Consider the following 14,085-nt stretch of genomic DNA (forward strand, 5'->3'; position numbering starts at 1 on the left):
CCTCTCGCATGCACCCCTACTGGGGACGAGCCTGCAACCGAGGTATGTGTCCTTGGCCAAAATCGAACCTGGGACCCTTCAGTCCACATGCCAACGCTCTAACCACTGAGCAAAACTGACTAGGGCTCCATTGATTTTATTTTAGAGAGAGTGGTGGGGAGGGAAGAGGGGGAGAGAGACACGCACACATCAATTGGTTGCCTCCCACATGAGCCCTGACCAAGGGCAGGGGATCAAGGCTGCAACCAAGGTACGTGCCCTTGACCGGGAATCGAACCCGAGATCCTTTGGTCCACAGGATGATGTTCCAACCACTGAGCCAAACTGGCCAGTGCTAATCTTTTTTCCTTCTCTTTTTTAAGGAAGTCCCTTTTAACATTTTTGTAAAAGTGGTTTCATGGTGATAACTCCTTTAGCTTTTCTTGTCTGGGAGGCTCCTTACGTCTCCCATGATTCTAAATCATAACCTTGCTGGATAGAGGTATGTTGGTTGCAAGTCCCTGCTTTTCATCACTTGGAATATTTTTATACCAGTCCCTTCCAGCCTACAAACTTTTGTTGACAGATCAGCTGCCAGTCTTATGGTAACTCAATTGTAGGTAACTGACTGCCTTTTTCTTATTGCTTTTAAGATTATCTCTTTATCTTTAACCTTTGGCATTTTAATTATGACTTGTCTTGTATGAGGCTCTTTGGGTTCACCTTGTTTGGGACTCTCTGTGCTTTCTGGACTTGTATGTCAGTTTTCTTTACCAGATTAGGAAGTTTTCAGTCATTATTTCTTCTTCAAATGGGTTCTCAATCGCCTGCTAACACTCTTCTCCTTCTGGTACCCCTATGATGTGGATGTTGTTATGCTTGATGCTGTCTCAGAGGTCCTTGAAAGTATCCTCATTTTTAAAAATTATTTTTTCTTTTTGCTGTTGTGATTTTTTTTTTTCCTGTTACCTTGCCTTCCAGATCTGTGAATTGATGGTCTGCTTTATCTAATGTGCTGTTTATTCCATGTAATATATTCTTCATTTCAGCTATTACATTCCTCATCTTTTACTGGTTCTTTTTTTTTAAAGTTTATTGATTTTAGAGACTAGAAGGGAGAGGGAGAGAGAGAGAGAGAAACATCAGTAAGAAAGAAACATCAACATCAGTTGCCTGGGGATCGAGCCCACAACCCAAGCATGTGCCCTGACTGGGAATCAAATTAGCAATCTCTTGGTGCATGGGTCCACACTCAGCCACTGAGCCACTCTAACTGACTATTGACTGGTACTTTTTATGGTTTCTATCTCTTTGTGTAAGTTTTTACTGAGATCATCTATTTTTCCCCTAAGTTCATGGAGCAGTTCTGTGACCAGTGTTTTGAACTCTATCTGGTAGATTGCTTGTTTCCATTTTATTTTGTTTTTCTGAAGTTTTCTTCTGTTCTTTTATTTGGGGCATGTTTCTTTGTTTCCTCATTTTGGTTGCCTTCCTGTGTTTGTTTCTATGTATTAGGTAGATCTATACATCTTTCAATTTTTGCAGGGTGGCCTTATTATGTAGTAGGTGTCCTGTGGAGCACAGTGGTGCAGACTCCTGTTAGACTGTAACTACAGAAGATGAGCTCTTGTGCACGTGCTGATCCTACAGAGAGAGATTTGCTTTAGCAGAGTTTTGGTTCCTGCTGAGTCCACCCTTTGCCTGTGTCATTTGTGGAGCTAATTGGGTGGTGGTCTGGTGTGATTTGAAGCTAGCCAGTGGGTGTGTTGGTTCTGGGGCCTCTTGAGTGTAGCTGTGGTGGAGGGCCATGTGAACTGTTGCCTGTGCCTGGCTCCAGGCAACCTGATAGGAGCTACAAAGTGATCTGCAGTTTGTAGCTGCCCGTGCTGGGCTTGGAAGCACCTGGGAGAGGCTATGCTGCAAACCTAAGCCAGCTGCCACTAGTGTTTAGGGCCACTTAGCAAGAGATACAGGGCATGCTGAGACTAGCAGCTGTTTGTTTGGGGATTGTAGACTTTTGAGAGATTTTAGGAAAGTCCACATGCAGCATAGGCTGAGGCTGACCTCTTGTGAAGAACACCTATTGAAAGAGATTCAGGCTTGTGTGTGAGTTGGGTGGAGTGGAGGTCTCAAGGAGTCAGCAGGATAGAGGATTGGTTAGTTTCATGGAGATTCAGATTTCGCACCTGACTGCACCTGTAGGCTGTAGGGGGAAGGGGGTTCAATAAAGGAACAATGGTGCCTGCCTCCCAACTATGTGGGAGGAGAGCTCAACAATGGAACAATGGCCCTTGCCAGCACTTGTCCTTTTCCAGGCCTCACCCAGAAGCCAGATAATTCAGTCTCTTCCCATATGTCCCTGGAGTTTTGAACTCCTGTCCTTTCTCTGGAGCTTAGTGCAAGTGTTTGTGAGCAAGGGAGTCTGTGTATAGGCCCTTTTAGAGGAATGCCTGAGTCTCCAGCAATCCTCCTTTTTACTCAGCCAAATCTATGCTTGTTTTTACAGCCATATGTGTGGGGACTCCTTCCCAGCTCTGGTGCTCTGGGCTTGGATGCCTGGTGTGAGGCTGGGACCACTCACTCCTCAGGGGGGCGTTCTACAGCAGAGATATTCCTCTCAGTTCTTAACCGCGCCATGTCAGTGTGGAACCAGTCCATGTTGTGTCTTCTCCCCTCCTACCAGTCTTAATGTGGCTTCTTTTTTATATCCTTAGTTATAGGGGTTCTCTTTATCTATTTTTCAGATGGTTCTCAGCAGTAGTTTTTTATTATAATTTAGTTATTTTGATGTGGTCATGAGAGGAGGCAAGCATAGCATTTACCTACCCCACCACTTTTATTTTAAATGCTCCCCTCTCCAACCTTTTATGTTATAATTAAGAATCTCATATCCTCTTCTGAAATAGAGTTGCAATTTCCTGCCTATGTCTGTTTATCTTACAGTTTTATGTCTTTTTTTCTTTTTGTTTTACGTAAAGAGCTCCTTTCAACATTTCTTGTAATGCAGGTCTTGTGGTGGTAAATTCCTTCTATTTCTGTATGTCTAGAAAAGCCTTTATTTCTCCTTCACATTTAAAAGACAAGTTTTCTGGATATATTATCCTTGGCTAGTGATTTTTCTCTTTCAAAAATTTGAATATTTGATTCCACTCTCTCGTAGCTTATAGGGTTTCTGCTGAAAAATCTGATGATTATCTAATGGGGTTTTCTTTATATACTATCTTCTTTATCCTGGCTGCCTTAAGGATTCTTTCTTTATCAGTAATTTTTAACATCTTTAATATACTATGCCTTGGAGAAGGCTTTTTTGGATTGAGGTAACTAGGTGTTTTTTCAGATTCTCAGATTTGAGGGTCCAGCTCTTTCCAGTTTGGGAAGTTCTCGTCGATTATTTGTTTAAATTGGCTCTCTGTTCCTTTCTCCTTATCATACCCATTATTGTTATATTGCTCTTTCTGATGGAGTCAGAAGTTCTTGGGGAGTTACTTCATTTTTTAAAAAACTATCAATTCTCTCCTTCCACCTGAGTCATTTCTAGATTTCTGTCTTTAAGATCACTAAATATGTCTTCCAACTGGCCTGCTCTGTTTCCCAAGCTCTCTAATTGATTCTTCATCTCATTTATTGAGTTTTTCAGCTCCAGAATTTCTGTTTAGTTCTTTTTTTATAGTTTCATTTCTTTAGCAGCATATTCCTTTTGTTGATTTTATTCTGGAGCTCATTCAGCTGTCTTGAGTTTTCTTTGATCTCACTGAGTATTCAAAACTGCAGTCTTAACTTTTCTCTCATTTAAATCACAGTCTTCCATGTGTTTCAGTTTGGTTTCTTGGTTTCTTTCTGAGATACCTTATTACCTTAGTTATTCATGGTACTTGATGGATTGTTTCTCTGCCTGGGCATTTGAAATATTGAACTATTCCTTTTGTAGGTGCTGTTTTGTTTTTAAAAATTCATCAGGTTGATAGGTAAGGGTCTTTCTTTTATTTCCAGTAGATGCTGCTATGGCGCAAGTTTTTGTTTTCTCTTACATACACTCCTGGGACTTCTGGGATCTCAGTGGGGTGGTGTCACCTTGGCTGTGGAAAATACCTGGTGTTCCCAAGGAGGTGGGCATTTCCTCTGTGACAATGCTGCCTCAAAGTCTTAAGGTACCACTCCTGTGGTGGGATGTGTTGGTGGATGTGCCTCCTGGGCCTGTGAGTTTCTGGTGCTGCCTCCTTGAAACTAGAGGCTGCCAGCTGTGCTATAATATCGAAGGTGTCCCACCTGCCTCTACTGGGTTCCATTGCAGTAGGTGGAGGAGGGATGAATGCAGGTAGGTGGGTTTGTGCATCTGTAGCTGTTTCCTTCCTGGTAGTGGCTGCTGCTGGACCATGGCTGCCACACCTCTGTGCTGGATCTCTGCTCCTGTCACTGGGTTTAGCTGCAATGGGTACCAGCCACTCCGGCCATGTTGCTTCTACCACTCTGGCCCTCTCTTTGCTGCTCATTGTGGCCTGCAGTGCAACACTTCTTTGCTACTGTGTCACCTGGAACTATGGCAAGCACTGGACTGTGTCTGTGGCTCCTGTCACTGTTTTTCCCCTTCCTGCCTTCCCTGTTTCTTCAGTGCGCCCACATTGAGATTTTTCAGTGAGTGGGTCTTTCAGATGTGTTTGTGTATTGAGCAGGGAACCTTTTGTTGAATTATAGTTGTTCAACTTGTAACTTTAAGGGGAGAAGCAAAGAGGTCTTCTCTGCCATGATGCTGATGTCACCTCCTTTTTATTTTTATATTGAAAAATTAATTTGTATACTGTAAAATTTACTCCTCTAAAGTGTACAATTTAGTGGGTTTTAGTTTATTCACAGAGTTGTTCAGCCATCTTCACTGTCTAATTCCAAAACATTTTTTTCTTCCCAAAGAGAAACCCTAGTAGCAGTCACCTTCTGCTTCCTGCTCCTCCCAGCCCCTGGCAATGTTACTCTACTCTGTCTCTATGAATTTACCTTCTGGACATTTCATATAAATTTGATCATGTATTATGTTACTTAAGTCTCTTTTAATATGTAGGCTTACTCTCACTGTAATTTATTTCCAAGTTATTTGTCCTGTAAAATTTCCTACCTTCTGGATTTTATTGACTGTATCACTGAGATGTCATTTAACATGTTCCTTTACATCTATATATTTTTTTCTATTGGTAGGTAGATCTAGAAACCTAGATTATATTCAGGTTTAATCTTGTGGCAACAAAACTTCATTAGTATTCCCTATTTCCTCTTGCATTACATTGGGTGATACATAAATGTCTGGTTATGTCTTAAATTTTATTTTGAAGCAGGTAGGCCAAAGACTTCATACAATCAATGGATTAAGTACAGATAAAGTTTGTGACATTTACTAGAGTTGTTAAGGCATAGATGGGTTAAATTGTAGAATGATAGACCAAAATATGTAATTTACCATCACAAATATCTCTTCTAATGGAAGGGACACTTGGAGCTATTTGGTATACTTTCTCTCTATACCAGGCAGGCCCATATGATCTTTAATATAAACGTAATGTTAGAAAAGTCTCACCTATTGGAAGGAGATGCCACATAGTATATATGAGGAGACAGCTGGTGGAGATAATCCTTTTTCATGGTCAAAAGTACCTTAGAGCCCTTGCGGGTTTTGCTCAGTGGTTAGAGCATCCGCCGCGGACTGAAGTGTCCCAGGTTTGATTCTAGCCAAGGGCACATACCTCAGTTGCAGGCTCGATCCCCGGCCCGGGAGCGTGCAGGAGGCAACCAATCTGTGTGTCTTTCTCACATCTATGTATGTATCATCTATCTATCTTTCCTTCCCTCTCTCTCTCTCATCTCTCTCATCTCTCTCTCTTTCTGTCTCTTTTCTCTCTCTGAAAAGCAGTGGAGAAAATATCCTTGGGGGAGGACAAAAAAAAAAAGTACCTTAAAAACTATAGTAAAACCTCCATATAACGGACTAATTCAGGTGAGGGGGTGTCTGTTAAAGCCAAAAGTCTATTGTATAATAAAGCAGGTTTTCTGAATATGTATTTTAAAAATTTGACAAATTAGTTTAGGTGGTTTTACTTTTGTAGATACATTTGTGTAATTAAAATTAAGTATGTATGAAAAGTTTAATTTTGCAGAAAAGTTTTCTATGTGTATTAAAGTAATTTTAAATTTATACTGAATAAGTCTCATGTGTGCATTAACCAGTCACCAAGAGTAAATAAATGCACAGGGCTGGGGTGTGGCTTAGTGCACATTAGAACATCAGCTGCTACTCATTAAAACTGTTGCAGAGCCCGGTTGGTGTGGCTCAGTGGTTTGGTGTTGACCCATTCACAGAGAGGTCGCTGGTTTGATTCCTGGTTAGGGCACATGCCTGGGTTGCAGGCTTGTTCCCCAGTACAGGACATTTAAGAGGCAGCTGATCAATATTTCTTTCCCACTGATGTTTTTCTCTCTAAAATTAATAAAAGACATTAAAAAAAAAGTCAAGGTTGAAGTTTAAAAAAAACAACCTGTTGCAGAAAGTGACACCATGCAACAGAACCAATTACTGCACGCTATGTGGTGTGATCTTGTGCTAGTCATTCGTGGAACATTGTTTACGAGTGGTGACTCTTGGGTTTAAATAGGTAGACTATAGTTGTAGATATGTAATATTTATTTATGTTGGTGAAATTAGTGTTTTTTTCCAATATATGGCCTAGATGCTAAAATTTGTGTGAAAAGTAACTGAGTTAATGACAAAAAAAACCTATTAAATTACTTATAAGTAAACCTTGGTTAAAAGCATTTTAAAATTAACTATTAACTTTCACATATGATGTACGGATCAGAAATTTTGTCCGTTAAATCTGAAGTCTGTTAAGTCAAGGTCTGCAAAATCGAGGGTTTACTGTATTGCAAAAGTAATTGAAGAAAATATAATTTATAAGTGTTGTGGGAATTAATATTATCCAGTAAGGAAATAATTTACAGAAAGGAATTCAGAGGGTAAGATTAAGGAATGGATACTTGGGAATCCAGTTTTGTTTTAACGTTTTTTTTAATACTATGGGAGGGGGAGTACAAAAACATATCAGGTGTACAGATGATATAAAATTATTGTGCATAGTAAAATTCCAAGTGGATGGGGTTCCGTTGTGGAAATAACTCATGAAACTTTGTGTATGATCACAAAAATTAGAGAGCAAGAGAGCTGAATGATACAAAGACAATCTAAACTAAAAAGGTAATGGGCCTGGAAGTCATCATATAGGTCCCTTGAAGATAGTATGTAAGTTAGGTAAAATAGACATAAAATGTACCACTAAGAGTATTACCAACCAAATAGAAGATGTTAGTCCTGTAAACTGCATTTCAAGAAAGATATAATTGGGATGGAGAAGATAACAGGAAAGGATAAATTATCAAAACAATGAAGAATACACTGAAAGATTCATAGGTTTCAGCCTAAAAAGTAGAGTGAATGAGAGGAAATATGATTGAAGACTAAAATTAAGACAGTAGTGAAAAAGCATTACAGATTTATCTGTAGATTATTATATAGTAAAACTAGAGCATCTACTTTCTTATATGGAAGAGGTAAATTTGAAACAAATAAATGTGTTATTTTATATAGCAAGCATAAAATGTTTGCAACTCATTTCCCTCAGAGGTAATAGAGCTTGAACATGAATTTTAAAATATTGCATGTTAGTAGATTATTATGGGAGATTAGAATCTTTTGAGGTACAGAACATCTGAGGCTTCTGAAGCTGACATGATGATATGAATCAACAAGATTGATTCACAGACTATCCCTTTCTGCTCATGCTAAGACAAAATGCTGGGGCTACATGAACAACAGGTTTTAAAAAAAAAAAGTATGAAAAGTTTTCTAATTGTGGAAAAAGCCTGACATATTCTTCTTTATAGTCCTATACCCCTCCATTAGTGTTGAGGAGAAGTTTTTAATATATTTTGGGCTGGAGTTCTTTTAGAGTATCAAAAAGAAGATGTGTTTGTTGCATTCTTTCTTTCATACTTTGATATCGATTCCCTCAGGGCTGCTTTTACTTAAAAATATTAGTATGAATAAGCTCACTGTCTTTTCTGTTTGTCTTTTTCTGCAGAACTTTTTATAATTCCTCAGTTATTATTACTTTGGCAGTTCAGTAGCAAGGAACTGGAATTGGTTTAATTTGCTTTTGCATTTCTTTTTCCGTCATGTGAAGATTTATTGATGTTTTAGACAAAAGGGATTGCATGCAGGTGGTTTCAATATGTAATTTTTGGGGGGAAGGCAAGGGACTCTAGTTTGTTTCTGTCATAAATTCTGATGATTTTAAAATATTGAGCCACAAGGTTATTAGGATGATAATGCCTCCTTTGTTTTTTGATGACTTATAGGATAACTCATCATTTTGGAAGTTCTTATTTTCAAATATAGTATAATAAAAACACATGGCACAAAATACGAAAAGTACAGAAAGATATACATTGAAAAATATTTTCCACCCTTGTCACCAGTTACCTAGTTCTCCTTTCCTTAGGCTACGACTATTACCAGTCTCTTGTATATTTTCCCAGAGATACTATAGGATTATACAAACATATATGTGTGTATATATTTTTGTTTGTTTAGAAATTTAGAAATAAAGGTACTATTATTACACACACTCTTCTGTATCTTGCTTTTTTCACTGAAAGTAAATCTTGGTGATTGGGCAGTGAACAAACGAATTTATTTAACTAGCGCCTGTTTCCAGGTTTTTGCTATTTATAAATAATGCTTCAGTGATTTTTCTTTGCATATGTTGCTACAGACACACCCAATTGTTTTCATATTATAATATGAAATTAATTCTAACACTCCGAAGCAGTGATTTTCAATCTTTTTCATCTCATGGCACACACAAATTAATTACTAAAATTCTTTGACACACCAAAAAATACATTTTTTGCCAATCTGAAAAAAATAGGTATAATTTTGATTCATTCACACTAGACGACTTGTGTTGGCTATTGTCATTGTTTTTAAAAGTATATTTTTGATTTCAGAGAGAGGAAGGAAATGGGAGGGAGAGATAGAAACATCAGTGAGGAGAGAGTCATTGATTGGTGCCTCCTGCATGCCCCCTTCCGGGGGTCGAGCCCACAACCTGGGCATGTGCCCTGACTGGGAATCGAACCATGATCTCCTAGGTCATAAGTCAATGCTCAACCGCTGAGCTATGCTGGCTCGGCTGTTGTCATTTTTTTTGTTTGACAATCTAAGGGAAAGAGGTCAGTGCTCCTGACTAAATAGTCAGATATTGCCCTAGCTATTTGCTTAGTGGTTAGAGCATTGGCCTGTGGACTGAAGGGACCCAGGTTCTATTCCAGCCAAGAGCATATCCCTCAGTTGCAGGCTTGATCCCCATCCCCAGTTGTGGTACATGCAGGAGGCAACCAATCAATGTGGCTCTCTCACATTGATGCTTTTCTCTCTCTCTCTCTTTTTCTCCCTCCCTCCCTCTCCCTCTCCCTCTCCCTCTCTCTCTCCCTCTCCCTCTCCCTCTCTCTCTCTCTCTCTCTCATATCTTGCTCTCTTGCTCTCTCTCTCACTCTCCCTTCCACTCTCTCTGAAAAGCAGTGGACAAAATATCCTCAGGTGAGGATTGAAAAAAAGTCAAATATTGAATGTTTTAAAAATTCTTGCAGCATACCAGTGTGCCTCTTGTGGCATACTAATGTGCACATTTTTGAAAATCGCTGCCCTAAGGTATAAAACCTATATGCATTCACAAAAATTATAGTAGGAGTCAATATTTTATTTCCTGCATTATAATAAAAGTGAAATTTCATAATGATGCATCTCAGTATAATTTTCTAGTAGTTGAACATATAAAATGTATTATAAGAATTTCACTTTGCGTTTTTACTCTCTCATCTTTGCATTGAAGATTTTGGTGCCTCTGGTTTTGCTACAACAAATGCTTTTGGAGTTGACAAGACGTGGTCAAGAACCTTTGCGTGCATTGCTGCAGTTTGGTGTGACATATCTGGAGGACTATGCAGCAGAGTACATCATTCAGCAAGGTGGTTGGGTATGAGCTGTACTTTTAAAAAAATATTTTCTTTAAAAAATTAAGCAGAGATTTAATATCATTAATATTATTTAATATTATTTAATACCGATCAATGGAAAGGCTCTTCTACACTTTAAGTTAAACTACTAAGATTTTACATATAGTAAATTGCTATGTATGTATTTTTTTTAATCCTCACCTAAGAATATGTTTTTCATTGATTCTAGAGAGAGAAGAAGGGAGAGAGAGAGAGAGAAACATCAATGGGAGAGAGAAACATAGATTGGTTGCTTCCACCCTGATGGGGTATTGAGCCTACAACCTCGGTATGTGCCCTGACTGGGAATCAAACCCGAAAACCTGCAGTGCATGGGACGACGCTCCAGCCAACTGAGCCACACTTGCCATGGTGCTATGTTGTATTTTTAAGTAGTACTTATAAATAGTTCTAATTATGAAACATTTCATACTCACAAAAAATATGTAAATAACTAAGGGATGAAGAATAATACAATTAAAACTTACGTGTTTACTATCCCAGTCTTAGAAAAGAACACAGCCAGCACTTTTGAATTTCCTTGTATGTCCCTCCTAGATTTCTACATGATTCTGCCTACCTACTTCACAAATGTAACTCCTATTTTGTTCTTTTTAAATTATAGTTTAGCCCAGGCGTGGCTCAGCGGTTGTGTCGACCTGGAATCCAGGCGATCAGGGTTCGATTCCCAGTCAGGGCACATACCCGGTTGTGGGCTTGATCAGTGACTCTCTCATCATTGATGTTTCTGTCTCTCTCTCTCCCTCTCCTCTCCTCTCTCTGAAATCAATAAAAATATATTTTAAAAAAAACATTATAGTTTAAACACACACATATATATACACACATACTGATACATATACATATCCCTAGACAATGTATTATTTTGTATATTTTACACTTTATGTAAATAGTATACTGTATGTTTTCTTCTGTAACTTGCTTTCTTCACTCAATGTTACGTTCTTGAGATATACCTAGGTCATTGTTTCTCAACTCTTTAAAAATTTTCATACCTCTGAGGATCCTTTTTAGACATTTTTTATCCTAATTATCTCCTTCTTCCTCCCATAAAATTTTAATACCACAGATATAAGTCTATGTACTGTGACCTGTTGGAGGGGCAAAGCCATTGTAATATCTAAGATTTTCCCTACCTGTCCAAACTAGTTTTGACCCTCTAAATCACCCCTGTTGAGAATACATTGATCTAGGTTGATGTGTTGGCTGGTGTTTAGTATTCCAAACACAATTTATATATCACAATTTATCACAATTTATTTATAATTAATCACAATTTATAGTTTATCTATTATGACTAGACATTTTCACTCTTATGCTATTACAAACATGCTATTATGAACATTCTTGCATACGTGTGCAAGGGTTGCTCTGGGTGTATACTTGGGAGTAGAATTTTTTGGTCCAAGAGTATAGACATGTTCTGATTTACAAGATAATGCCAAAGTGTTTTCCAATTTACATTGTGTTGGCAATATATAATTTTGTTGCTCTACATCTTTCCTAATGTTTAATATTATCAGACATTAATTTTTAAAGTCATTTATTAAGATGATTTTGGGATAATTTTAGATTTATAAAAATGTTATAAAGTACCCTGCCAGTGTAGCTCATTTGGTTGAGCATTTTCCCATGCACCAATAGGTCTCTAGTTCGATTCCTGGTCAGGGTACCTGCCCGGGTTTTGGGCTTGATTCCCAGTAGGAGGCAGCCAATCAGTGTTTCTCTTTCATTGATTGATGTTTCTACTCTCCTTTTCCCTTCCACTCTAAGAAAAAAAAAAAAAATCAATAAAAAGAAATTATGAAGTATTTCTGTATACTTTCCACTCAGTTTCCCCCAGTGTTAACATCTTGTATAACTATGGTACCTTTGTCACATTGACTGAATTTCCATATTGATTTCACATGCAGTAAATTTGTTAAACTCTCTAATTCTGATTACTTATTTCTAGATTCCCTTGAGTTTTCTACATAGAAAACCACACCATCTGTGAAAAAATGACAGTTTTTTCTTTGATGAGTCTGTCTTTTTTAAAAAAATTATTGCACTAATCAGGATCTCCAGTACAATAATAATAGAAGTGGTAGGCATCCTTGTCTTTTTCCTGATGTTAAAATGAGTGCTTTCTTTTTTTTTTTTTTAATATATCTTTATTGATTTCAGAGAGAGGAAGGGAGAGGGAGAGAGAGATAGAAATATCAATGATGAGAGTCATTGATTGGCTGCCTCCTGCATGCACCCAACTGGGAATCGAGCCCATAACCCAGACATGTGCCCTGCCTGGGAATCGAATGGAACCGCTATCTTCTGGATCCTAGGTCTATGCTCAACTGCTGAGCCATGCCCGGCCAGGCTAAAATGAGTGCTTTTAATTGCTTTACCATTTAGTTGTCTTAGTTTCAATGAGTGAGGCTGGCCTGTAATTTTTCTTGTTTGGTCTCAGTTTTAAGGGTATGCTGGCTTCATAAAAGAAGTTGGAGTTTGGAAGAATTTTTCTCTACTCGAGAATAGTCTATATGACATTCAAATTATTTATGCCTTGCTTCCTACAACATGCCTGTAAAACCACCTGTTACTTTCTTTGAGGGAAAGATTTTTGGTTTTTCATGTCAATTTTTGATATTTCTAGGATATTATCCCAGAAAATTTCCAGTTATGTTGGCATAGATCTGTCCATAATATTCTTCTATATTTTAGAAGGGAGAGTACAGTGAATTTCTTAATTCTCTTATACCATTTCTTAAAAATCATTTTATTTTGGAGAACTTTAAACATATATGAAAATAGGCAAGATAATATAATGAACCCCTTTCACTTAGTCCTAACAATCTTGAGTTCATTGCCAATTATGCTTTTTCACACTCTTATTACTTCCACTCTTAATGTTATTTTGACGCAAAATCCAGACATAACTTTATCTATAAAAACTTTTAGTATGGATTTCTAAAAAATAAAGGCTCTCTATTCATTTTTAATCACAATACTATTATTACATAAAAAATTAAAAATAATTTTATCAAATATCCTGTTAGTATTCTCTTTTAATCTCTGCAACATATGGAGTTATAGCTCCCTTATTATTCCAATTATTAATTCATTCTTTTTTACATATATATTTATTTAAAATAATTTTTATTGTCCAGGATATTTTTTTCTTTTGTCTTGTTTTTGTTTGTTTTAATAACTATAAATTCAAGCTTAGAGAAGCTTGCCTTTCTCTTGAATATCAAAACAACAAAGCTTTTATGTCATTTACTAACCTGATCTCATTTAAAAGAGAGATAGCAGTTATCGTGCAAGAGTAAAATTTATACATGGTGGGCAAAAGTAGGTTTACAGTTGTGAGTAGGAGAAAGTTTACTCTTGTATTATTATTTATTAATTATTGTATTATTTTCCATACAAACATCTATAAACCTACTTTTGACCCACCCTGTACTATGAATAATGCAGGTCTAAGTGTGGTGGTACTAAAAGGAGACAATAGCAGTGTTGACAAAATTATAATTTTTTGGTGACATTTGTGGAAAAGAGTCCTTGAAAAAAATTTTTTTTTAATCTTTATTGATTTCAGAGAGAGGAAGGGAGAGGGAGAGAGAGATGGAAACATCAATGATGAGAGAATCATTGATTAAGCTCACAACCTGGGTATGTGCCCTGACCAGGAATCGAACCACAATCTCCTGGATCCTAGGTTGATGCTCAACCGCTGAGCCACGCCCGGCCGGGCGAAAATTTCTAAATAACATTTACCTCTGTTAGGAAATTCTAAAGTGTCTTACAGTCCAAAAAGGGACTAACGTTAGTAAAATACCTCAACAGAGTTTGAATAGAATACTGGATTTGAGAGTTACTGGAACTTGGATATGTAAAAATAGGGGAGTAGGGTGAGTCACATTTACAGTGGTGTCCAGTTCAAATAAATTAGTCTGACAGTGCACCACTTCACAGGTCACAGGCTTTTCCAGGGGCTCTTGCTTCCTTTAGTAG

The 14,085-nt window shown here is 37.6% G+C and overlaps 1 protein-coding gene across 8 annotated transcripts in view; it reads left to right on the forward strand.

The window, feature by feature from the left end:
• BCL2L13 (BCL2 like 13) overlaps positions 1-14,085 on the forward strand; it is a 94,998-nt gene that overhangs the window by 55,360 nt on the left and 25,553 nt on the right. For 5 of the 8 annotated variants that reach the window (XM_016213788.2, XM_087814395.1, XM_016213793.2 and 2 more), the window contains one exon: positions 9,909-10,052. In XM_016213788.2, the coding sequence (XP_016069274.1) occupies positions 9,909-10,052 (144 nt within the window). Of the gene's footprint in view, positions 1-9,908; positions 10,053-14,085 lie in introns of those variants that run through there. The other 3 variants (XM_016213789.2, XM_016213790.2, XM_016213795.2) reach the window with 3 other exon arrangements.

Source organism: Miniopterus natalensis, chromosome 2 (assembly GCF_054644295.1).
Source record: "Miniopterus natalensis isolate mMinNat1 chromosome 2, mMinNat1.hap1, whole genome shotgun sequence".
Taxonomy (NCBI): domain Eukaryota; kingdom Metazoa; phylum Chordata; class Mammalia; order Chiroptera; family Miniopteridae; genus Miniopterus; species Miniopterus natalensis.